At 45.6% G+C, this 26,682-nt stretch overlaps 1 protein-coding gene across 2 annotated transcripts in view; it reads left to right on the forward strand.

Moving 5' to 3' along the window:
- The window catches only part of frem1b (Fras1 related extracellular matrix 1b), a 344,830-nt gene that overhangs the window by 108,279 nt on the left and 209,869 nt on the right, over positions 1-26,682 (forward strand). For both annotated transcript variants that reach the window (XM_038794342.1, XM_038794341.1), the window contains exons 8-10: positions 2,508-2,639; positions 3,020-3,364; positions 24,306-24,448. In XM_038794342.1, the coding sequence (XP_038650270.1) occupies positions 2,508-2,639; positions 3,020-3,364; positions 24,306-24,448 (620 nt within the window). The remainder of the gene's footprint in view (positions 1-2,507; positions 2,640-3,019; positions 3,365-24,305; positions 24,449-26,682) is intronic.

The following is a 26,682-nucleotide window of genomic DNA, read 5'->3' on the forward strand; positions in this document are numbered from 1 at the left end:
GCAAGAGGCAATCAGGGCATCACAAGTCCTGCACCCCATTTGTGCCCTGGCTATTGCCAGAGGTCCTTCGTCCACCTCCTCCTGGTGTTACCCCTCACTGCCCTCCTCAACTTCCTCCTTACCTAAGGAGATGCAGTGGTCCCCCATATTCTCCTCATCTAGCTCCTTGCCCTGTTGCAGTGCCGGTTATGGAGTGTGCAGCACATTATGTTGAAGAATGATACCCTCTTAAGGTTGTACTGGAGGGCTCTCCCTTGACTAGCCCTCGCACCAGAAGTGCATCTTGAGCAGGCCAATTGTCTGCTCAACCAGCGCATGTGCTGAAATTTGAGCCTCATTGTAACAAGTCTCCATGAGTGTTTGGGGCCTCTGCACTGGCATCATTAGCCACCTCCTGAGGGGCTCCCTGAGGAGCCATCCCTCTAGCCACTGCTCTCCCTCAAAGACAGTCGGGATCCGAGAGCATCCAAGCATGTAACTATCATGGACGTCACCCGGGAAACGGACGCACATTTTCATAATGCGCATTGCATGGTCCCACACAATCTGCAACTTGAGGGAGTGGAATCCCTTGCAGTTTATGAAGGGCATCCCATACCACCATAGGAGTGCAGAGCCACGTACCTGCAGCCAATAAGTCCCTGCATGTGGGGCAGGCCAGTTATGCGAATGAAGCCCATGACCCTGGCTAGCCTGGTCCTGGGCAATGTTTATGGGTTATGCACCCTCACAAATGGTGGATCGGTCATCTCCCATCTGCACTTATGTGCGGCAGACTGGGAGATGTCGCAAAGGTTCCCATGCAGCCCTGAAATGAGCCACTGGCATAAACATTTAGCTGTGACCTTCAGGGCCACTTGCAATGGGCGACCTCCCAGCCCATGTGGTACCAACTCCTGTATTACCTGGCACAGTTGGACCACAAAACCTTGGGCAGACGCAGTCATCTCTGGCACTGGATCTCTGACGTTTGGAGCTATGTTACAATGCTCCACTACACTCTTTCCCGGTAGTGTCTGCTCTGGGCAACTTGAATGTGTGGCCTTGCCCCCGATAAATAAGCAAGCCCTGCCTCTCCCTCCCCTGCAGGCACATGTCCTGTCCACATACAGCTGAACACATAACGAGTCTCCCATTTAAGATGGTGGCGAGATGCAATGTCGCTCAGATGGTCATGAATATGTAGAACTCTCCTCCCCAGAGACTGGTGGAGGCAGGGTCATTGACTATTTTTAAGGCAGAGGGAGATAGATTCTTGACTAGCAAGGGATAAAAGGTTATTGAGGATAGGCAGAATGTCAAGTTGTGGCCACATCAGATCAACCATGATCTTAGTGAACGGCCCAGCAGGCCCAAGGGGCCAAATAACCTACTTCTGTTCTTAATTTGCATTCATTCATTCTGCACAACTGTCTCTGAACTTAGACATTGGCTTGTCTATGCTTCAAGTACCTCAATTCTGTCCAAAATTCAGCTTAATCCCACCACAAATCTTAATCTTGGAACTCTCTCATATTTTCTCCTCCCTGTCTTCTTTTAACAATTCTAATCTTGCCATGCCCCTCTCTGCCCACTGTACATTTTAGCTGCCACAAAAGACTGAAGCCTATTATTGCTATTCCCCCTCTTTTTTATCCCATCGTGACCCCTTTTCTAACTGTCTCTGTTGTGTCCTCAGCTTCTTATCGTACACCTATATCACCTTTAATTTCTCCCCTTTGGAGTACTTAGTCCCATTGCCCCAAACGGTCATCAGATTACATTGGATTTAAAGCACGGAAACAGGTCACTCGGCCCAACCAGTCCATAGTGGTGTTGATGCTCTACCCAAGCCTCCTCCCATCTTTTCTCATTTATACCTATTATCCTTGTTATTCCTCCATCTTCCAAATTCCCTGCTTTCATCCCATGCTTTAATCCCAGTTGGATATACCTACAACATCCCCCTCTGCCACTTTTGGCCTACTCTACAAGGCCTATTAACATTGTTGTTGCTTTTCTTCATTCTCGCGATGTGATCATGTTGACACTTATTACCTATCCCCAGTTGTCCTGAGAAGGTGGTGATTAACCTGAGTGGCATGCTATGTCCTTTCAAGGGGCAATTAAGAGTCAGTTATGTTGATGAAGGACTGGCCAGACTGGGTAAGAGTGGCAGGTTTTCTTCCCTATGGGACAGAAATGAAACAATTCAGTTTTTACAACAATTCAACAGCTTCATGGTCATTTGTTTAATTAAGAGCAGCTTTGTACTTCCAGATTTTTAAAACTGGATTAAAATCTTCAAACAGCCCTGGTGAGATTTAAGATCATGGAGTAAGACTTTAACAGACTCGAATCCCGTCCTCACACAGATTTAAACTCAGACCAATTTTGTCTGAATTATTAGTCTTGCCATGGATTTCTAGTTCAATGACATGAAAGCACATTACTATGTCCATTAATTAATGCTTGTTGGTTTTGAAAGGTTATTGGTGTTCTGATTCAGATATTCCTAACTTGTGCAGGTCTGGACTTGTTAGAAGGTCAAAATCGACCAATTACTTGGGAAAATTTTCAGATAGTGGACAATGATAATATGAATGCGGTACGTTTAATAGCAGTGGAAGGATTGCAACACGGACGGCTCACAGTTAGAGGTAAAACATAGAGATAATTTTAACAATGATCTATAACCACGTGGTGAGTGATCAGGATTGGAACACGTTTGGGAGTTATTTACATAAATATCTTTATTTTCATCTGAGGGTAACACGGACTAGTATTCGGGTGGGTTTGGTGGCGGGGAACAAGCCCTTGAATTAAAGGATACTTGTCCTATCAGTTACAAGCTGCATTATTGATCCTAGCTAACATTTTCAAAATAAGTCATGTTTCAGAGGCTGGTAATAAATTGTCAAAATACTATATGACATGAAAGACATCAAAGTACTGGGGTGGATTCATAATATTTATATGATTTGTCACTGCTAAATTAATATTTCTTAACCATTATGTCTCTGATTTGTGCAATCATCAGGTGGCAAAGGATTCATGTGCACCGTTAAGGACATTAAGGATGGCGTTGTACGTTATCACCATGACGATAGTGATACAACCAAGGATTATATTATATTCCGAATCTACGATGGCAAACATGCTACTAGACACAAGTTTCCAATTAACATCCTACCCAAGGATGACAGCCCTCCCTTCTTAATTAACAACCTTGCTTTTGAACTAGCGGAAGGAGAATCTATATTAATAGAAAACCATATGCTACTGTCTTCTGATTTGGATTCTAGTGATGATTACATATTGTACAGGATTATAATTCCACCAAGAGCTGGCAAGATTGTGAAAAAAACTCTATCAGATCTACCAGGTATGTATGGATTGAATAAATAAGCATCCTTAATAAAAAGTTAATGTGGATTTCAATTTAGGTTTATGTCACGTGTACCGAGGTACAGTGAAAAGTATTATTCTGCGTACAAATAAGAATCTCAATGAACTGTTTGTATATATTGCTCCTCTTACTGTGAAAGACCACACTTTTTAATTTGAACAGCATTATCTCAGAACTATTTTTTTATTCGTTCATGGGATGTGGGTGTTGCTGGCTGTGCCAGCATTATTGCCCATCCCTAATTGCCCTTGAGTGAGCTGTTAAGAGTCAAATACATTGCTGTGTATCTGCAGTCACATGTAGGCCAGACCGGGTAAGTACAACAGATTTCCTTCACTGAAGGACATTGGTGAACCAGGTGGGTTTTTACGACAATCAACAATGGTTTCATGGTCATCATTTTAATTCCAGATTTTAATTGAATTCAAATTTCACCATCTGTAGTGGTGGGACTTGAACCTGGGTCCCCAGAGCATTACTCTGGGCCTTGGGCTTATTGTCCTGTGACAATACCACTGTGCCACCATCTCCCCCTAATTATCCTCCTATACCTCACCTAAATTTCTGGGAAAGATATTTGAAATGAAATTGTTGTCTGATGAGCAGTTCTTTCCTTACTACTAGCTGACAAACTCGCCTCTTTATTACACAATTCTTGTGTCTATTTTGTCGATTCTATGGTTGTCATTACTGTCTGAGTTTTTCTTTTGTTTTAGGTTCTAAATACGTGGTCATATATTATTTTCCTTTTTGCAGACATGTTGCATTGCTTTTTGTTACAGCTCATTGTTTCATAGTTATAGTTACAATCTACCTCATTAGTAACTAGAATGTAAATATGTGACAACAATGTGGAAATATTGACCATCAAATTCATACCATCTTCTAGCTTTATTGTCATATTTTTGGTTTATAGTTAAAATATTCACACATTGATTCAGGATTTAGATTTTAACGTATATTATCACTGGATGCTTCATGTCAGCATATTAAAAAATTATAGATGTGCCTCCAGTGGCCATTTGTTGCAGGCTGTTCATGATAGAAAATCTTGTCTGCTTGAAATTTAGCTAAGTTCTACAGGAAAAGCCTGATCAGATAATTGCAAGATATAGTCAGCAAGCAGAAATATAATTTAAAGGACAACTATTTGGTGGCTTTAATTGTATAAGTCAAATCCGTACTGGTCATACGGCACATACCAAGTATTGTGCCTGTTACCTGTCACAGGCTAATTATAACCTACTCATTTGTGTGTTAATTATTTGATATACAATATACTAGTATTGTCTGTTATGTACTCTGTTTATAGCAGTCAGGATTCCAACATTCTATTGCTGAAAAATGCTTTTGCACAGAGTTCTATTCAATAACAATAATGGCATTTATTCCATGTCGTTTCAAGGTTGGGCTGGATTTTTTGGCTGCGCCCGCAGCAACAGCGCCATGGACTAGACGGAGACTATGTCAAGGTCCGTTGACCTTGGGTGGGAATTTCCCGTCGCCGGGCGGGCGCGGCCGGAAAATCCTATCCCTGGATTTAGGCTGAGAGGAGATTTGATCAAAATCATGAGGGGCCTAGACAGAGATGATAGGGCGTAACTGTTTCCAATCATGAAAGGATTGTGACATGGATTTAAAGCAATTGGCAAAAATCGCATGAGTAAAAACATTTTCATGCAGCAAGTAACTAGGGTCTGGAATATACTGCCTAAGTGTGTGGTGGGAGCAGCTTCAGCTGAAACATTCAAAAGGGAATTAGACATTTATCCGAAAAGGAAGAATGCGCTGGGTTACAGTGGGAAGGCGGGGGAATGACATTCAGTGAATTGCTCATTCAGAGAGCCGGTGCAGACCCAATGGGCTGAATGGCCTTCTTCTGCACTGTAACAATTCTGTGATTCAGCTCTTTCTTTTGTAATCATTATTTTGAATTTCTTCTTCTGGTAAAAGCTGCAATGGCAGAATTTTAACTGCCAAAGAGAGTCAGGTCCAGATATGGGTGGGGGCTATTAAAAGTCCCGTTGGGTCAGGAACCTGACATGGTCGATTTGGAGATGAGCATGGAGCTCCCTTGCAGCCGTGCAAACAGGAAATATGTTTGAATCTAATCCCGCATTTTGGCTTTAACGGCTACCATGGGTTTTTTGTAGCTGTCTGGAACAGTTGAGGGTTAACAAGATAGGAGAAAAGCAGAACGAGGTTGCTTAATGAAATTGGTATGCACAGAAGCCATTGAAGAGTGAAATCGCAAAATTTGTGGCCAGCCAGAGTGGAGGGCTGTGTCTGCATAATTTATTCTGAGTGCCTACATTCACCTCATCAGGGGTTAACTTCTATTCAACTTCCTACCTGTCAGTCTTCACTACATCATGGGAGCAATTTATGTAGCAGCATCCTGGAACTCTGACGAGGAGCATCAGAAGCCATACCAACAACTGCTGCCCCAGCAACACCAGGAGCAACAACAACACCATCAACAACTGCCTTCCCTGCAGCCTCAGGTTAGATGTCAGAGTAGATGGATAGGGAGCTGCAACTTGAGGAGGTGATACCCGAGTATAAGTACTACAGACAGAGCTTCTTCAATATGTCAGAGCAACTACACCTCAGAATACTCAGGCTCTCACAACAGGTTGTGACCGACATCAACAACTTCTGGAAAAATATTTCTGACCAATAGGACTATAGTGCCATACATTGTAGGTAGCTATGAAAGCCACCAAAGCCCAGAATGTCTTCATCTCCAGCTCCATCCAGGAATCTGTTGACAACATCCCCAGCACCACTCAACCTGCTGCCCATAAGCAACACACTTCCAGGTCACTGATGTCTTGTTTTCCAAGACTGCCACTTAAGTTTACTTTGCCACAAAAAAGACCAATCAAACTTTGCTAGCTTTGTGGCAATAGTTGAGAGTCATTGTTTAAAGCAGTGTTCTTCAAACTTTTTCTCCGGGGACCCATTTTTACCAACCAGCCAACCTTCGGGACCCAACCCGGCCAACCTTCGGGACCCAACGCGGCCAACCTTCGCGACCCACACCGGCCGACCTTCACGACCCATGCCGGCTGACCTGAGCGACCCACCATTTTCTCTTACCTTGTTTACTGCTGATAAAAATGGAGGAAATGGCTTTGGGTCCCTTTGGCCCTCGTACACGCTCCTCCAATGGAACCTGTTGGATGAAGGTGAAGCCTTCCTGTGTCGGAAAGTATGGAGTCTCCATCTGTCCAAAGTTCTGCACTTTTTTCCTGTAAATTTTTGTCAAATAAAAGCCTCCCGAACTTGTAAAAAAATAAAAAATAAAATGAATAAAATAAATGAAAAAAAAAAAAATTAAATGTATAAGATAAATGAATAAAATGAATAAAACCCCCCCGAATTTGAAACAAAAAGCTACGACCGTTAAAAAAAATAACGGCAGCACGGGGCATGTGCGCCCGATCATCGGTCCGCATGCGCAATGCGGCCAAATTTTAAAGGCAGCTTGCAGCCGGTGTTATTTAAAGCCGGCTGCTGCGCGGGGATTTGCGCGATCGGGAGCGCCACGAAGCACAACTTCGCGACTCTCCCGACACCCGCCCGTGGCCCACCCGTGGGTCGTGCCCCCGACTTTGAAGAACACTGGTTTAAAGGCACTTTCAGATCAGCCAGGGGGTCTTCATCAATTTCAAGCGAATTCACTTCCTTAATATCCAGTTGGTTTGTAAACCCTGAAAAATGATCAGGATGTCTGCACTAGATATCCAGGAAGCTGCCATGATTAATTCATTTAGTGGCAGTCACATCTCCCACAGAACTGTGCTCCTTCACACAACATCAGTGGTTGTCTCTTGGGACAAAAAAGTTATCCTGCCCAATGACTTCTATAAGAAGCTTGACCAGTGAATCAGAGGACAGATACAACAGGAGCAACACCATCACAAGAACACCAAGAAAACAAGCTGTTGGGTGCTCAAGATGCATTTCTGGTGCCTCGACACATCTGCATGTGCCCTTCAGTAATCTCAATAGGAGGTTTCCAAAATGGTTGTAGTTTCCTGAGGGCCGGATTTTCACTCCCGGGTCAGGTGCGCAGTATTGGGACATTTCTCGACTTCACAAGCCCAACCCGGGTAAAAGAGGCCTTTAAGTTGGGACTTTCATTCCAGCAGTGCCAGGGTGAGGATGGGTGGGCTCTATTAAAAGTCAGGCCCAACTCCCTCAGAATGAATGTGGAGGCTGCTAGGTGCATAGGCAGGCCGGTCAGAAGGGATGCCTTTGAGCATTACTAAAATGTAAAGAATTGTAAAAGCAAAATAGAACAAAACACATCACTCCAAACCCTACCCCTCAACCCCCCTCACAACCCCCATGCCTCATCCATGCCAACTCATGACCCTGATTCCACCTTCTACTCTCCATGCCAACTTATGCTCCTGTACTCAAGCCTATGGCCCCCTTATGTGATCTATGCCACCCTATGCACCATACCATCCCCTAACACCTCATATTCTCTATGCCCCTGTAGCCACCCTATGCTCCTCATACCTAACACTATTCTTTGCCCTTCTGCCCATCTCACATGGCCCTTCATACCCCAATGCCAATGCATGCTCCCCACTGATCCCTATGAACTTTTACAGCCCCTATGCCAACTTAGTGGCACCCTCCCACTCGCTACCTTAAACCCTCCATGCCAACTCACCTAATATCCATCATGGGAGCTATGCTGGCATAAAATAATATATCCATCGAAGACATCACTAATTTTAAAACATTCTCAACATTTAATATGATATTCCTTCAACTAATTTCTTATGAAAACAAATATCTCCATACCATATCCACCTGGAGTTGTCAATTAAATTGCTCACTTAACAGACATTCCACTGTGATAATATTAGGTTGTAAAATTAATCATACAATAAAAATCCAAGAATGATAGCAGTCAAGCTTATTTCAACAGGCAGAGTGAAACAGAGTGATATTTTTAAATTTCACACATTCTTGTAATTTAATTAATAATAATCTTCATTGTCACAAGTAGCCTTACATTAACACTGTAATGAAGTTACTGTGAAAAGCACCTAGTCGCCACATTCTGGCGCCTGTTCGGGTGCACAGAGGGAGAATTCAGAATGTCCAAATTACTTAACAACACATCTTTCGGGACTGTGGGAGGAAACCGGAGCATCGGGGGAAACCCACGCAGGCACGGGGCGAACGTGTAGACTCCACACAGACAGTGACCAAAGCCAGGAATCGAACCTGGGACCCTGGAGCTGTGAAGCAACAGTGCTACCCACTGTGCTACCGTGCTGTCTTATAAAGTCCAGCAGGCATAAATCCTTTCACAGCTTTGACAGTTCCAATGAATTTTGACAATTCCAGTGAACTTTGACAATTGATTGACAGCTTGTCTGATTTTTAACAATTGACAGTTGTGGGCAGCAATGTAGCACAGTGGTTCAATTCCCTGCTGGGTCACTGTCTGTGCGGAGTCTGCACGTTCTCCCCGTGTCTGCGCGGTTTCCTCTGGGTGCTCCGGTTTCCTCCCACAGTCCAAAGACATGCAGGTTGGGTGGATTGGACATGCTAAATTGCCCTTAGTGTTCAAACAGGTTAGGAGGGGTTATTGTATTACGGGGATAGGGTTGAAGTGAGGGCTTAAAGTGGGTTGGTGCATACCCGATGGGCCGAATGGTCTCCTTCTGCATTGTAAGTTCTATATTCTTTGATACATTGGCAGTTCTTTGACAGCTTTGTCAGTTCTTCATTAATTCTTACAGTTCTTTAACAGCTTTTACAGTTTCAATATGTTTATGTATCTTTTTCGCACATTCATGACTACTTTTAACCATCCCAACTGGCACCTAAACCCTCCCAAATGTACCTTACCTCTCACAAAGGGGTACTTATAGGCACCTGTTGCTCCCATAGGTGTCCCAGGACCATATCCAAACAGGTAACTCACCTCTCCAAAACATTACCCTTGCTAACCAAATTAATCCACAAGGCTCAGACTTGCTCCTACTAGGTTGAATCAACACACTTTGAATTTCAAGCCACCTCAACAAAACCACACATGAATGGAGGCATCTGCTGATTTATATGGACAACCATCTCCATAAATCTCAGATATGCAATTAGAACCCACCTCCATAACCCTCTGGCCTGAGAATGGTGACGCCAGTTTTGGGCAGCGAAAGCCTCTCTGTCTGCTCAGAAATTCAGACTATTGTGCTGCAGAAAGAATGGAGTTTCAGGAAGAACAAGATGCAGAATGACCTGGAATCTCTTCTAAATTGGAAGAAGTAGTAAAGGAGGAGACAGATATGGCCAATGTTGCCTGCAGCTGCATACCTGGTTGTTCTAAATCAGATAGCCGAGCAGTGAAGGATAGAACTGGAGCCTAATCTTTGCACAATGATAGGGCCCAATTTTAACTCTACGCGGGTGAGTAGATTTTGAGTTAAAATCTTGCTTGTGCGCTATTATTTACAGATACACACATTATAAGCATGCATCTCCTAACCTAACATTTGCAGTTTCAGTCTGTTCCTATATATACTGCACAATGGAATCCCCAGCTAAACCTAACCACGTGTTAAACACCCAAATAATATACAGTTGACACTGATTGCCACAGAAGCTTGCAACAAATCATCCACGTACTCTATAATTACTCTGTGTGCATGAGTCCATTCAACAGTGCCTTCAGAAACACTGTGCCACCACTTTCTGCCCACCCCAGATATAATCCATTCCAACAGTCTGCGAGTCAACCATCACATTCAAACATTTACCAGTCAGCTAAAGATTACTCCCAGCGCGAATGAGGATGGAACAAAGTAGAGGTCAGCAAAATTAAGAGTTAAAATGAAGTGTTTTATTCATTGAAATAAACAGCAGCATAATCCCAATAACATTGATATGCACACCCAAGTGAATCCCCTTGCGCAACTATTAAGGGTGGGACTTTCCAGCCGTTTTCACCAATAGGATCTCTCGTCCGACCGACAGCGATCCCGGGGGGTTGTTGGCTTTGGGAAGCCCTGTCGGCAGTAGCGGGCCGAGAAGATTCCACTGCTGCCCACTTGTGGGGGGGGGGGGGGGGCTGTAAAACATGCACCGAGCAGCGGAAAATCGCACCCCAAGATTTTCTCAATCACTCCCCCTTACTCTCACATGCAGCAACCCCTGTGACATCAGCAGAGCAGGAGGCAAGGCTGCTTGTTCCCCTGCTCTGACCCGTGACGTGCCTGTGGTGGGCATCCTCTTGTTCTGGGCCCTGTGAGTTCCCTCCCAAAGACTAACCCACCTGACCTGTGCAGGAGCAGACCACATATTTTAAAAGAAAAAAGGCAAAAGATAGCAGAGGCATTATTGTACATATTTAATAATTTGTTCGAAAAGGTTGTAGTGTCAGAGGACTGGTTGTTTGCTAATGGAATTCCTATATTTAAAAGGGAGACAGGACATGTCCAGGGAATTATACATCAGTCGCAATAGGGGAATAATGTTACCCTTACTAAAACAGAAAAATAAAAACATTTAGAAATGAGAAATATAGTCATATTCTGCATGGATTTCAAAAGGAAAATTTGTGCATGATCAACCTTATTTTTTTTTGAGGAGGTAACAGAGAGAGGAGACATTGGTAATGCAGTAAAGGCCTTCGATAAGCTGAGCCCTCATGGGCGAATGAATAAGGCTGAGTATGTGGAGTCAGGAGACAAATGACAGAATGGATTGCAAGCTGCCTTCAAGGCAGGAAGCAAACAGTGGGAATAAAGAGTAGTTATTCAGAGAGGCAGATGGTGGGAAGGGGTGTTCCACAAGGATTTGTGCTGGGACCATTGCTGTTTACAATTTACGTGAAGAATTTGAACTTTGGAGTCATAGAATCCCTACTGTGTAGAAGGAGGCCATTCGACCCATCGAGTCTGCATCGACCCTCTGAAAGAGTGCACTACCAAGGCCCACTCCCCACCCTATCCAGATGGCCTCACCTAATTTGCACATCCCTGGACACTAAGAGCAATTTGGCATGGCTAATCCACCTAGCCTGCATATCTTTGGACTGTGGGAGGAAAACGGAAAACTCGGAGAAAACCCATGCAGACATGAGGAGAACGTACAAAGTCTGCAGTCACCCAAGGCAGGAATTGAACCTGGGAACCTGGCACTGTGAGGCAGCCGTGCTAACCACTGTGCCGCCATGCCGCCCATCAAAATCAAAAGCAAAATTTCTAAATTTGCGGATTACACCAAATTAACGGGGAGGTGGATAATTAGTTCATTTTTTAAGATACTTTCATGGAATGTGGGCATCCCTAATTGGCTTTGAGCATTTTATTTTTAAAGTCAAGCACATTGCTGGAGTCACATGTAGGCCAGACCAGGTAAGGACGACACATTTCCTTCCCTGAAGGACATTAGCAAACCAGATGGGTCATTACGACAATCGGCAATGGTTTCATGGTCACCACTGGTTTTTTAATTCCAGATATTTATTTAATTAAAATGTCATCATCTGCTGTGATGGGATTTGAACCCAGGACCCAGAGAATTACCCTGGGTGGCAGGACTATAGCCCAGTGATAATACCACTACACCACCACCTCCCCTTAAGGAGGAGGACTGCAATAAATTACAGGAGGACATGAATAAACTTGCAAAATAGACATGCAATTTGCAATGATAAGTTTAACACAGATAAATGTGAGGTAGTGCATTTTGATAGGAAGAATAGGGAGGCCACTTTACTTTGGGTAGAAGAACAAATGGATCTTGGAGTACAAATTTTACAGTTGCATTTGGGAACATCACAGGCGTCAGCATACCCGGAGTGAAATGTGACAACATCAGCCTGGGAGTACAAATGCACCAATCACTAAAAATTGTGAACCGTTAAATGGTTAATAAAACCATTTTTTAAAATCACACCAAGTCCTAGGTTTTATTTCTAGAGGAATAGAATCGAAAATTATGGGCATTATGCTAAAGCTGTATTGAACCTTGGTTAGACCACGCTTAGATACTGCATGTGATTATGGTTACCATATTGTAAAAAGGATGTAGAGACGCTGGAGAGAAGGTATTAGGCATGCTCTACCAGCCACTTTACGCCCGAACAGGGGCACGCACCACCAGAAGATGCCAAGAGAGTCCTCACCCAGGTTTCCTGACAGCCTTTAAGCCTTGCAAAATCTAACCAGACCTTGTGAGATGTCGCAGAGTGAAGTTGGCTTAGTAGCTGAATTACTTCTGCCTTTTTTGTATTGAACGGTGTCGTGGAAATCGTAATAAGGACAAATACCTCGAGGTTCGATTTAAGGAAATTTATTTACACAAATATATTTGCGGAGAGAGAGTGTTCCAGCTGCAAAAGCCAGTGCACTGCGCTCTGAGATTCAATTGAAGGAAGCATATCTTTATAGTCTGAAATAGCAGTTTGAAGTAAACAGGCATGTTTATATTAAATAGACTTTGGAAAGTACGTAAGATGAAATATGTAGTACGTATGTTCTTGCCCTTGGCTAAAAACAACTCGAGTATACATTTTGTTATCTTTCGGAGGACAATGTGTTTTCATAATAAGGCCGAGACCAGAATATCAAGCAGTATTTTGTTTATGTTACTTGACCTACTTATTTTAGTCCAAGAGCAGTGTTGAATAATAGTCAAGCATTTCCCAGCATGCTTTGAAGTTGGTTTATGCTAATTTCCCTTCCGCAAACGGCCACCCGACATTTACCGCCTTGCCGAGGAAACCCAGCTGGGCACCGTTCGGTACCGGTCCTCACAAACGGGTACCAGGCGGAACGGTAGAGGGGGGTCTCCCAGGCAATCCGTACAATCGGTGGGGGGGGGGGGGGGGTCTCCCAGGCAATCAGAGGTTCATGGTTGGTTGGGCTCTGGGCATGCTGGTACCTTGGCACTATTGGTGTCACTTGGACACTTTGGCACTGCCTCCCTGGCCATGCTACCTGGGTGCCATGCTTGTCATGCCAAGGTGCCAAGCTGGCATTGTGCCCGCATTGGGAATCGGGCCCGGGAGGTACCCTGCCGTATGACAGGTGAGTTTGATGGTCCGGCAGTTGCGTTGGGCAATCGTGAGATTGAGGTGTCATTTAAAAATGGCAACCTTATACAGTCCTACATGAAGGAGTTCCGCTCATCTGAGCTCCTCAGTGCAGGAACTGCAACTAAGCGCTGCCTCGTCGGGGCAATTCCCGCCGGGGCACGAAAACAAGACAGAGTGTCGAGAGATAGCAAGGTCGTCCCCGGCACCACAAGCACTGGGAACAACCCCGCTAACTCCACCCAGAACAGCACTCTGCTTTAATTTGGTTGGATTGCACCCATTATCAGGAAAGACTGTCCTTTCAGGGGTGACCAAATAGAAGTATTAAAATCATGAAAGGTTTTCATAGATTGGAGAGAATGGTTCCTCTTGTGCAGAACAGCAAAACTAGAGGCGATCAGTATAATATAGTCACCAAGAAACCCAACAGGGTATTCAGAAGAAATGTCTTTATCCAAAGAGTGGTTAGAAAGTGTAATTCATGGGACTTCCGGTGGCGGCCATGGAGTGAGTGGTTGCATGTTTGGCAGCTCCTGCTCATGGTGGTCTTTTTGTGGCCTTTACCATAGTTTGTAGCAGGAATTTTGGAGGTAAGCAGAAGAGAGTGACCCCTAGTTTGTTTGTTTTTACTTATCGCCTTTGTTTTGACTGTTTGCACCAAGAGCGGGGGAGGGGAATCAGTGGGGGTTAGGTTGCTAGGTGCCATGGGCGGGGCTGCCAGGCTAGCTGGACGGGCTAGTTCATGGAAGCAAAGTGGAGGGTGAGCTGAAGATCAATCTGGGGGGGTTAGTTGCTGGGGAGTTGGAATGAGGGGTTCGGATGGTGGGGGAGTGGAATTATACTGCTGTCAGGGAGGGGACTTTCAAAGTACAGGAGGAGGAGGGTAGATGACGGTAGTTGCCCAAGGGTGGGCCAGGAAATGTGCAGGACATGGGCCGAAGACTGGCCTAGGCGAGGTTATAGTTGATCGGCAGGGGAGGAGGGCCTGTTGCCTCCCGACCAGGCTGGTCACGTGGAACGTTCGGGGGCTGAATGGGCCAGTCAAAAGGGCCCGTGTCTTTGCATACTTAAGGCAACTGAAGGCGGGCATTGCCATGTTGCAGGAGACACATCTGAAGGTGGAGGAATCAGATTAGGTTCCGAAGGGATGGGTTGAACAGGTTATCCATTCGGGGTTCGACTTTAAAATGAGAAGGGTGGGGATCTTGGTTAATAAGCGGGTGGCATTCAAGATGGGGAATATGGTATTGGTAAATATATATGCCCCGAACTGGGGTGACGCTGAGTTTGTGAGATGGCTACTGGGGAAGATCCCAGACCTAGATTCACATCAACTGATTAGGGGGGAGACTTCAAAACAGTCCTGGAACCAAGGTTGGACCGGTCAAGTTCTAGATCTGGGAAGGTATCAGCTATGGGGAAGGAGCTCTGGGGGTTCATGGAGCACATGGGAGGGGTCGATCCATGGAGATTTGGGAGGCCGAGGACTAAGGAATACTCATGTGCACCATGTGAACTACATGAGCATCAGGTGTATTTCCTGAAATATTTTTTTGTTATGGATAAGATGCTGCTGGCTGAGGTGGTAGATGCTAAATATTCAGCAATAGTGGTGATGGACCACGCCCAGCACTGGGTGGACTTGCAAGTTAGCAAAGGAAAGGCCCAGCGCCCGCAATGGAGATTGGATGTGGGGCTGTTAGCGGAGGAGGAGGCGTGTGAGCGGGTGAGGGATGCCATTCGGGGAGATATAAGGATCAATGATATGGGTGAGGTGTCGACGCAGGTAGTTTGGGAGACACTGAAGGCAGTTATCAGGGGGGTACTCATCTCAATTTGGGCCCATAAGGAGAAGGCTGAGCGGGCAGAGCTGGACAGACTGATCGGTGAAATTTTACAGGTGGACAGGAGGAATGTAGAGTCTACGGATGATGGGCTTTTGAAAGAGCATCAGAGTCTGCAGCTGGAATTTAGGCTCCTGTCCACAGGTTTGGTGGTGGGACAGCTGAGGATGGTAAGGGGGTGCTTTATGAATATGGGGAAAAAGCCAGCAGGTTGCTGGCGCACCAGCTGAGGAAACAGGTGGCGGCGAGAGAGATAGGAAAACTGAGGGATATAAGGGGTAGGTGATTCTGGAGCCGGCGGGGGAGAATGATGTGTTTCAGGAGTTTTACAGTAAATTGTATAAATCGGAACCCCCCCAGCCGGGGAGGATGGGATGAAGCGATTTCTGTGGGGGTGCTGGAGTTCCTGAGGATACCCGAGGAGTTGCTGGAGGGCTTGGGAGCCCTAGTCGGGCTATGAGAGGTTCTCGACGGGTTGGGGGCGATGCAATTGGGAAAAGCCCCAGGACCGGACGGATACCCAATTGAGTTTTACAAAAAGTTTTCTGGGCTGTTGGGGCTGCTTTTGGTAAAGGCTTTCAATGAGGCAGCATGGTAGCATTGTGGATAGCACAATTGCTTCACAGCTCCAGGGTCCCAGGTTCGATTCCGGCTTGGGTCACTGTCTGTGCGGAGTCTGCACATCCTCCCCGTGTGTGCGTGGGTTTCCTCCGGGTGCTCCGGTTTCCTCCCACAGTCCAAAGATGTGCAGGTTAGGTGGATTGGCCATGATAAATTGCCCTTAGAGTCCAAAATTGCCCTTAGTGTTGGGTGGGGTTACTGGGTTTGGGGTTATGGGGATAGGGTGGAGTTGTTGACCTTGGGTAGGGTGCTCTTTCCAAGAGCCGGTGCAGCCTCGATGGACTGAATGGCCTCCTTCTGCACTGTAAATTCTATGATTCTATGAGTCAAAGGAGTTGGGAGTGCTCCTCCCAACATTATTGCAGGAATCGATTTCCCTTATTTTGAAACGTGATAAGGATCCGGAGGGCTGTGGGTCATATAGGCCTATATCACTGCTAAATGTGGATGCAAAATTGCTGGCAATGAGCTTGGCCATACGTATAGAGGGTAGTGTTCCAGGGGTAATAGGGGAGGACTGGACAGGACGTCCCTTAACAAATAATGGCTGCAGAAGGGCGCGAGGTTGAGGTGGTGGTGACCATGGTGCAGTAAAATGCCTTCAATCGGGTGGACTGGCAATATCTGTTGAAGGTCCTGGGAAGGTTTGGGTTAGGACAGGGATTTGTGGATTGGGTCTGGTTGCTATACCAGGCACCGGTGGCTAATGTAAGGCCAAACCTGGTTCGATCGGAATATTTTTGCTTGTGTCGGGGGACGAGATGGGGTGTCCACTCTCCCCACTACTGTTTGTTCTGGCCATAGAGCCTTTGGCAATGAGGCTGTGAGCACTGACCATTTGGAGGAGGATAGTGAGGGGGGCTGTAAATTAGAGTCTCGCTCGAAGCGGACGATCTGCTCCTTTGTATAATGGACCCATTGGGGGGGATTGTAGGAATTATGGGGATATTGGAGGAATGTGGCCGCTCTCAGTTTACAAACTGAATATGGGCAAGAGTGAGGTTTTTGCGATCCAAGCAAGGAGGCAGGAGAGGAGACTGAGGGAGATGCTGTTCAAGGTGGTGGGAGGGAGTTTTAGGTACCTGGGGTATTCAAGTGGCAAGAGACTGGGATCAGCTTCACAAATTAAATTTGGGCAGGTTGATTGGGAAAATGAAAGGGGACTTTCAAAGGTGGGACGTGCTCCCGCTGTCATTGGCGGGGAGGGTACAGACTGTGAACATGACAGTCCTCCCGAGATTACTGTTCGTGTTTCAGTGTCTTCCAATTTTCATCACAAAGGCATTTTTTGGGAAGATAAATGAGGCGATCACGGGTTTTATATGGGCCGGGAAAGCCCCGCGGGTAAAGAAGGTCCTTCTTGAGTGGGAGCGGGGGGAGAGGGGGTTGGCTCTTCCAAACTTTATTAATTATTACTGGCCGGCTAATGTATCAATGGTTAGGAAGTGGGTAGTGGGGGAGGGTCGGTGTGAGAGCGAGTGGATGCAGCATCTTGCAAGGGCATGATCCTGAAGGCTTTGTTAACGCCACCTTTGCCGTTCTCATCGGCCCGGTACTCCACAAGCCCTGAGAGTGGCAGCCCTGAGAGTGTGGTGGGAATGGAGGCAGCACATGAAACTGAAGGGGGCGTCGGTGTGGTCACTGATCTGTCACAATCACTGTTTCGCTCCAGGGGATGGGGGGGTTGTTGCTCGGGGGCTTAAGGAGGTGCCTGCAGGCAGGGATTGAGAGATTTGGAGATCTCTTCATTGAGGAGGGTTTCTCGAGCTTCGAGGAGCTAGAGGAGGAGTATGAGTTGCCGGGGTGAATGGGTTCCGATATCTAGAAGTGCAGGATTTTGTCCGGAGGCAGGTTCCGGGCTTTCCTTGCCTCCCACTAAGGGGACTACAGGATAAGGTGATGTCAAAAGCAGGGGTCGGGGAGGGGAGGTCTCAGAAATATATAAGGAATTGATGGATTGGGAAGGGGTCCCAGTAGGGGAGGTGAAGAGGAAGTGGGAGGAAGTGTTGGGAGGGGAGTTGAAAGTCGGGTTATGGGAGGAGGCCCTGAGGAGAGTCAATGCATCTTTTTTGTATGCCAGTCTTAGCCTGATCCAATTCAAGGTAGTCCACAGGGCTCATATGACTGTGGTCTAGATGAGTAGGTTTTTTGAGGAGGTGGACAGATGTGGGCAGTGTGGGGGAAGTCCTGCAATCATATAACTAAGGTTCCCCACGGTCGTCTATTGCAGAAAATACGGAGGCTGGGGATTGAGGGTGATTTAGAGATGTGGATCAGAAATTGGCTAGTTGAAAGAAGACAGAGAGTGGTAGTTGATGGGAAATGTTCAGAATGGAGTTCAGTTACGAGTGGCGTACCACAAGGATCTGTTCTGGGGCCGTTGCTGTTTGTCATTTTTTATAAATGACCTAGAGGAGGGCGCAGAAGGATGGGTGAGTAAATTTGCAGACGACACTAAAGTCGGTGGAGTTGTAGACAGTGCGGAAGGATGTTGAGGTTACAGAGGGACATAGATAAGCTGCAGAGCTGGGCTGAGAGGTGGCAAATGGAGTTTAATGTGGAGAAGTGTGAGGTGATTCACTTTGGAAAGAATAACAGAAATGCGGATATTTGGCTAATGGTAAAATTCTTGGTAGTGTGGATGAGCAGAGGGATCTCGGTGTCCATGTACATAGATCCCTGAAAGTTGCCACCCAGGTTGAATGTTTTGGGTGTGTCCAAGGCTGAGGGGATTCTGGCAGGGATTTTCATTTGTCATGTCAGAGGTCCTGGAAGAAAGGATGACTCCAAGTCCAGAGGTGGTAATATCTGGAATGTTGGAAGATCCGGGAGTCCGGCGAGGGGGAGAGAGGCAGACATTTTGGCGTTTGCCACCCTGGTGGCCTGGAGACGGGTTTTGTTGGGATGGAGGGACTCGGAGCCTCCAAAGTCAGGGGTGTGGGTCAGTGACATGGCAGGGTTTCTCAAGCTGAAGAAGATTAAGTTTGCCTTAAGTGGTTCACTACAGGGGTTCGCACGGAGGTGGCAGCCGTTCATCAACTTCTTCAAGGAAAATTGACCGTCAGCAGCGGGGTGCGGGAGATGGTGTTAAAATTATAAATGCCTCAATAAAATATTTTCTAAAAAAAAACAGAATGTGTAATTCACTACCACAAGGAGTGGTAAATGAATAGTATCAGTGCATTTAAGGGTGAACTAAATAAGTATTGAAGGGAGAATGAAATAGAGGGTTATAATGATAGATTTAGAGGAGGAAAGGTGGAGGAGAATCGAGTGAAGATCAACATGGGAATGGACTGGATGGGCTGAAGGCCTGATTTGTGCCATATATCCTATGTAATCCAATGAAATCTTCTGTAAGGCAAGGATATACTCTATCCTGTGTAAAATGGCAGGCATTTGGTTGGAGCCAAAGTGCAGTAATGGTGTCTGATGCATGCAGATGGCCACTGTTTCTATGTCAGTGGATATTAGTGAAAATGCCTGAAACATCAAGGTACACAAGCTTGAGTGGACTCCTCCAGGGCGGGATCCCCCGACCCCCCGCCGGGTCAGAGAATCACAGGGGGCGGCATGAATCCCGCCCCCGCCGACTGCCGAATTCTCCGGCGCTGGGGATTTGCCGCACCGGTCGGCGGCCGCTAGCAGCAGCCCCCCCGGCGATTCTCCAACCCGCGATGGGCCACGTGGCCGCCCATTTTCAGCAGGTCCCACCCGTGTGTGGTATGACAGGACCTGGCTCCGCGGGCGGGCCTGTGCCGTGGGGGCACTCTATTCATCCGCGCCAGCTGGTGAAACAGTCCGCATTTTCCGGCGTGGAGATGAACCCCCCCTGCTCATGCGCTGGGATGACACCAGCACACGCTGGCGCTCCTGCGCATGCGCCAAGCCCCGTTGCACCGGCCAGCGCGGCACAAACCACTCCGGCGCCAGCCTAGCCCCTGAAGGTGCAGAGGATTCCGTACCTTCGGGGAAGCCCGATGCCAGAGTTGCCCGCCTCGCCGGTTTCTGAAGAATCCCGCCCCCAATCTTTCTACAATGATGCCCACTAGACGGGATACTCTGTTGCCCCACGTTGATAAGTAATCGGCGATCGGGCGGAGAATCGAACCCGACGCCGAAATCGGGAGAGACGCCGGTATGACGGCAGTCAGCCATGCTCCGCACCCTCTGAAATGGCGTCATCGCGTCGTGCCATGTGCCATTGCAACGCCACTGACGCATCATCAGCCGGCCAGCTGGGAGTATACTGCATCCTACAACGAGGACTCTCTACTCATGTCTCTGTCTCCTGCTCCTACTAACATGTGATGTGCTCCTCACCATTTCACAACCTAGCTTTCTGTACGGCATTACCCACCGAGGTCTCTGTTTCTGTGCTGGTGGAGGGTGCACATAAATCATGTGATGGTGCACCCTCCGATCAGAAGATCAGAAGAAATAGGAGCGGGAGTAGGCCATTCAGCCCATTGAACGCACTCTGTCATTCAATAAAATCAGGGCTGATCTGATTGTGGCCTTTACTCTATTTTCCTCCCTTCCCCCATAACCTTTGACTCCTTTGTAGATCAGAAAATAGTGCAACATCTTCTTGAATTTTTAAAATTAATTTACAGGATGTGGGTGTTTCTACCCTTGAGAAGGTTGCCTCCACACCTCTCTGGGGAAGAGTATTCCAAACACTTGCAACCCTCTGACAGAAGAAACTCGTCCTCATCTCCTGGACCCTGGTTCGGACATTGGCTGGAATTCTCTGACCATTTGCTTGGGGGGGCAACACCACACCCCCAGGCCATGGGTTTGCTGGTGGCGTGAGATGGCTTCAATAGGAATTACTATTGATAGAGGCGGGACTAGAGAATCCTGCTGCCAGGGAACGGCACTCCGCTTCCCGCCGCCGAGAAACATGCAGCCGGGAGGCAGAGGAATCCCACCCATCCTCTCAGCATCTACCCTGGCAAGAATTGGATATGTTTCAATAAGATCACCTCTCATTCTTTTAAACTCCAAGGAATGGAGGCCCATCCTCCTCAACCTTTCCTCCTTAGACACCCCCTTCATTCCAGGAATGAGACTAGTGAACCTTCTCTGAACTGTTTCCAATGTAATTATATCCCTCTATAATTATGGAACTACAGTACAGTACAAAAGGTTACACGGTATCTTGGTAAGGCCACCAATGCCCTGTAGAGTTGTAACAAGGTTTTCTTACATTTATCGCTTTCAATTGAGAGCAATATTTGATTTGCCTTCCTAAATACATGTTGGACCTGCATATTAACATTTTGTTATTCACGTATAAAGGTATGTAGCTGAGCATGCTGACCACAGCATATTGCAGTCTCTTTCCTTTTGAATTATATTCTGTTTTTCTGTTCTTCCTGCCAAAGTAGACAACCTCATAATTTCCCACATGTTTCCTACTGTCAAATTTTGGCCAACTCACTGAACCTATCTTTGCAGAATCATTGTATCATCCTGACAACTTGCTTTCTTGCCCTTTTTCGTACCATCAGACAATCTGACTGCAATACAGGCAGTCTGTTCATTCAAGTCATTAATAAGTAGCTGAGGCCCCAGCACTGATCCCTGGGGCACTCCACTGGTTACAGTTTGCCAATCTGAAAATGATCTATTTATCCCAACTCTTTGTTTCCTGTTCATTAGCCATCAGCAATAGCAGGGCATGGTTTTGTGAAAAGGAAACTGTATAAGACTAATTTGTTAGAGTTCTTTGAGGAAGTAACAAGCAATGTGGATGAAGGGGAAACTTTAAGTGTACTTAGATTTCCAAAAGGCATTCTATAATGTTCCACATCAAAGTATACTTCACAAAATAAGAGCTCATGGTGTAGGTAGTTACATATTTGCATGAGTTGAGGATTAGTTAGCTGACAAGAAACAGTGAATAGGGATAATGGGTCATTTTTGGATTGGCAAGCTGTAACTAATGGAGTGCCGCATGGATCAGTGCTGGGTCCTCAACTATTTATGATCATTATTACTGACTTGGACAAAGGGACCAAATATATTGCAGCTAAATTTGCTGATCACACAAAGATAAATAGGAAAGGAAGTTGTTAAGAGGAAATAAAGAGTGTACGAATGGAGATAGACAGGTTCATAGAATCCTAGAGTGCAGTAGGAGACCAATCGGCCCATCGAGTCTGCACCAACCCTCTGAAAGAGCACCCCACCTAGGCCCACTCCCATAACCTATCCCCATAACCCCACCTAACCTGCACATTTTTGGACACAAAGGGGCAATTTTAGCATGGCCAATTCACCTAACCTGCACATCTTTGGACTGTGGGACGAAACCAGAGCGCCTCGAGGAAACTCATGCAGACACAGGGCGGATGTGCAAACTGCACACAGTCACCCAAAATTGGAATCAAACTCGGGTCCCTGGCGCTGTGAGGCAGCAGTGCTAACACTCTGCCACCATGCCACCCGAAGTGAAGAGGCAACAATTTGGCAAATGGAACATAATGTAGGAAAATGTGAACTTGTCCACTTTGGCAGGAAGAATAGAAAAGCAACATAGAACTCTATGGTCAGAGGGATGTGGGTTTCCTTGTACATAAATCACAAGAAGTTGGTATGCAGGTATATCAAGTAATTAGGAAGGTAAATAGAATGTGCACGTTCATTGCAAGGAGAATCAAGTATAAAAGTAGGGAAGCATTTGGAGTATTGTGTACTGTATTGGTCTCCTTACTTAAGAAAGAATATAATTACATTAGAAGTTGTTCAAAGAACGCCACTCGATTGATTCCGGGGTGGTAAGGGTTATCTTATGAAGAAAGGTTGAGCAGGTTGGGCGATATACACATCTGAGTTTAGAGAAATGAGAAATTACATCATGGAAACATAGGGGGCGGAATTCTCCGCAACGCCTGACGCCGTCGTTAAACCCAGAGTGTTTCACGACAGCGTCGGAGGCTGCTCCTCGCCCCCTATTCTCCCCCCCCCCCCGCATGCGCGGTTGCCGTCTTCCCCTCCGCTGCCCCGCAAGATGTGGCGGCTTGATCTTGCGGTGAGGCGGAGGGGAAAGAGTGCGTCCCTTGGAGATGCCGGCCCGACGATCAGTGGGCACCGATCGCAGGCCAGTCCCCTCCCGAGCGCGGCCGTGGTGCTCACTCCCCTCTTCGCCCCCCACAAGCCACAAACGAACCTTTGCCACCATGTTCACACCGGCAGCAACCAGGTGTGGTTGCCGCCGGCGTGAACAGGTCGGGAACTGCAGGCCGCTCGGCCCATCCGGGCCGGAGAATCGCGGGTCGCCATTTTGGGGGGGTGGGAGAATCGCGGGGGGGGGGGGGGGGCCAGAGAGGCCCTCCCCCGATTCTCCCACCCGGCCTGGGGAGCGGAGAATCACGCCCAGGATCTGGAGGGGATTTGACAGGGTGGATGTTGAGAGGATGTTTTCCCTTGTAGGGAATTCTAGAACTAGGGGACATAGTTTAAAAATTAGCGGTCTCCCATGAGCCTGGGATGAGGACGATGTTCTTCTCTTGGAGGGTTGTTGGTCTGTGGAATTCTCTCCCCAGAGAAATACTAATATTTTGATGGGACAGAAGATCAAAATAGGAATCGTTTTGGGAGCCTGATCGAGTCAAGTGGACAGGGGTGGGCACTATGAAAAACTACTTCTGTACACTGTGTGCAGAAAGATTATTGATTTGTTTCGAAAGAATATATTTCCTATTTTCTTACCGGTAGTAAAGAAAAGCTGAATAAAATGAACACTGATTTATATTCAGGACAGCGTGTTTACGTTGAATGGAATACGTTTTATATCCCCAGATGACCTGATACATTGTGCCTCATTGTAGGTTAGATTTTATGAACTCATGTTTCTAGCATGCATATCAGAAGGGCAAGAAAGGGGATCAATAAACCCTGTGGGATTTTTCAATCTACCTTTGTGTCCAAATTTTTCATATGCTTTTGCACCTCCATCCCAATGACACAAGCTTGTAAAATATATCCTTGTAGTATTTTCCTGTTACTTTTTGTAGAAGCTGCTCAATGTTTGGAATAGTGGATCCCGTGCCACTGAACTCAGTGAGAGATTAGATGCAATAGGGATACTTCACAGCTCCTCTGACTAAAAGCATGAAATAAATATTGGAAAGGAAAAAAAGCCAAATACTGTCATTCTCTACAGTTCATTTGAATCAAATGTGATTTACTCTTACTGGCAAATATTTCTAGTAACTATCTCCATCTGGCCAGAAAAGCCAAAATAATATAAAGCAAAAATACTTACATATTGGACATGTTAAATGTGCTCCTCCATACAGCATTTTGATCTGTTATTTTCATGCATAATACGTCCTTTAGCATTGTGCTTTTTTTTTTACTTCTGCAGGGCATCCTGTGACTGCATTTCTGCAACGGGATCTTTTCCAGGGTCTGATTTATTATCATCATTTTGGAGGCGAGGTTTTTGAGGATTCATTTGAGTTCATTCTATCGGATAGCAACGAGCCTCCCAATCTTTCAGACCCCCAGGCAAGCTGTTACTCATTTACCAGATATTATTTTTCAAAAGAAAACTGGAGGACGTTTTATAGATTCTGAAGATTTGGGGGATGTTAATATTGATCTTACTTATCTTAGGCATAAAGAGTTTAAAAAGTGCAAAAAATAGTATGCAATTGAAGATGTTAGTGCCAATTTATACTTCGACAAATGCTGAAGTAAACTAAAAAGAAATCAATGTTAAGCAAAAAATCTTAGAATCTTTACATTAAATATTGCACTATATAATCATCCTTTAGTTAAGTTTAGAATAAATGTGTATTTTGTTTTGTGCTGATATAGAGAACCAACTTTCTGCATTGATCAAAATTTCCTGATACTGAAAATATCCTGATGGAATTAATAAGGCATTAAAATAAGCAGAAAACATGGATGATATTGACTTTGTTGAGTTGGGGTGTATAGTTACAGGATATTACACAATTAATTAGGACAGCCAGGGCACAAAAGATTTTATGTTATCAATAGATAGCCAATTTTACAAGACAGAGTTCTTAGTGCAGAATCTTGGTCAAAAGGAATGCAGGTCACAGATAATTCACTTATCATTATGGCTAAAAGTTGCAACCTCACGCACATAAATGCATATACAGTAAGGGTGATAGAATATGGTAAGATTTACAACTATGGACTACAATATTAAAAGGACCACGGAAATGAATATTAATTCATGTGATTTCCAAAGTCCAAGAAGTCAAAGTCCAAAGGGTGTTTCCTTCATGGTGGAGTGCAGTACAGGTGAGTTCCTGGTTGGAGACAACACTATGAAAATTCTCAAAACAAATGATGCTGTAAAAAGATGAACTTTCTATACATAGACCACTTGGTGGTAAGCAGATACTTTTAAAATCAAACGGGCAGCACGGTGGCGCAGTAGGTTAGCCCTGCGGCCTCACGGCACCGAGGTCCCAGGTTCAATCCCGGCTCTGGGTCACTGTCGTGTGGAGTTTGCACATTGTCCCCATGTTTGCGTGGGTTTCACCCCCACAACCCAAATATGTACAGGGTAGGTGGATTGGCCACGCTAAATTGCCCCTTAATTGGAAAAAAATGAATTGGGTACTCTAAATTTTTTTAAAAATCAAACAGGTTTCCAGGAGTTGAAAGATGGTGGTTGAGAGATGGTGGTTCAGAGATGACGGTTGACTGCTTAAAACTGAGAACTGTTGAAGTTCTTTCTGGATGGCGATAAAGCAGCAGTTCGAGCTGTGAGGCTAGAAGTATAAAAACAGTCGCCTGGGGTTATGTGATAATGAGTTCATTACTACCTTGCAAGCAATTTCTGTTCTCCTGGCCAATATTCATTGTTTCTCTTAGGAGCAAAATGGTGGCTGTTAACACTTCTTCAGGTATAACGAGTTTCAATATCTCTCTCTTAGTTATTGTCCCAGCTGGTGGAGCCAGTTCATTTGTCAGTCATCCAGTTTCATCATTATAATGTAGCCTTACAATGTGGTGTGAGATTCTACAAGGATGATTTTTGTTCCTGTAATCTTTGTTGGAACCTTCCAGAACAGATGGCCAATCGTGTGAGTCATATGATCTGTAACAGCCATTTTCTGGTTCAGCGGAGGCCCATTTTAACATCACAAAAAAGGAATACAGTTTTGGTTTCTTTTTATGTCTTATTGACTTGCTAGATGTGGTAAGATAACTATCTCTGTTCTTCATTTCTCAAGAAAGTGTAAACATACTTGTTGTTTTGTCTCTTTAGACATTTTCCCAGATTTTGTGACTCAAACCACAGCTATTGTGAATCTATGCTCCCTGTGCTCCAGTGAGGTTTTATCTACCACATTTAATGTGTGGCCAGAGATCAAACATAAAATCCTATACCAGAAATATCACTTACCTTTCCTTGAGCACAGAATTACAAAATTGTTATGGCGGAGGAGGCCATTTGGCCCATCGCATTTGAACCAGCTCTCCAATTAAGCATCATCATAGTGCCATTCCCCTCTCTTTTCCCCGTACCCCTGCAAATTGTTTCTATTCAAATAATAATAAATGCCCTCTTGAATGCCTCAATTGAACTTGCCTTTACCACACTTCTAGGCAATGCATCCAGACCTGAACCATTTGTTTTGTAAAAAGTTTTTTTCTCATATCGCATTTGATTCTTTTACAAATCACTTTAAATCGGTGTCGTCTCATTCGTGATCCTTTTATGAGCAGGAAAGCACTATTCGCGACTCCTCAGATAC

Source organism: Scyliorhinus canicula, chromosome 4, assembly GCF_902713615.1.
Source record: "Scyliorhinus canicula chromosome 4, sScyCan1.1, whole genome shotgun sequence".
Classification (NCBI taxonomy): Eukaryota; Metazoa; Chordata; class Chondrichthyes; order Carcharhiniformes; family Scyliorhinidae; genus Scyliorhinus; species Scyliorhinus canicula.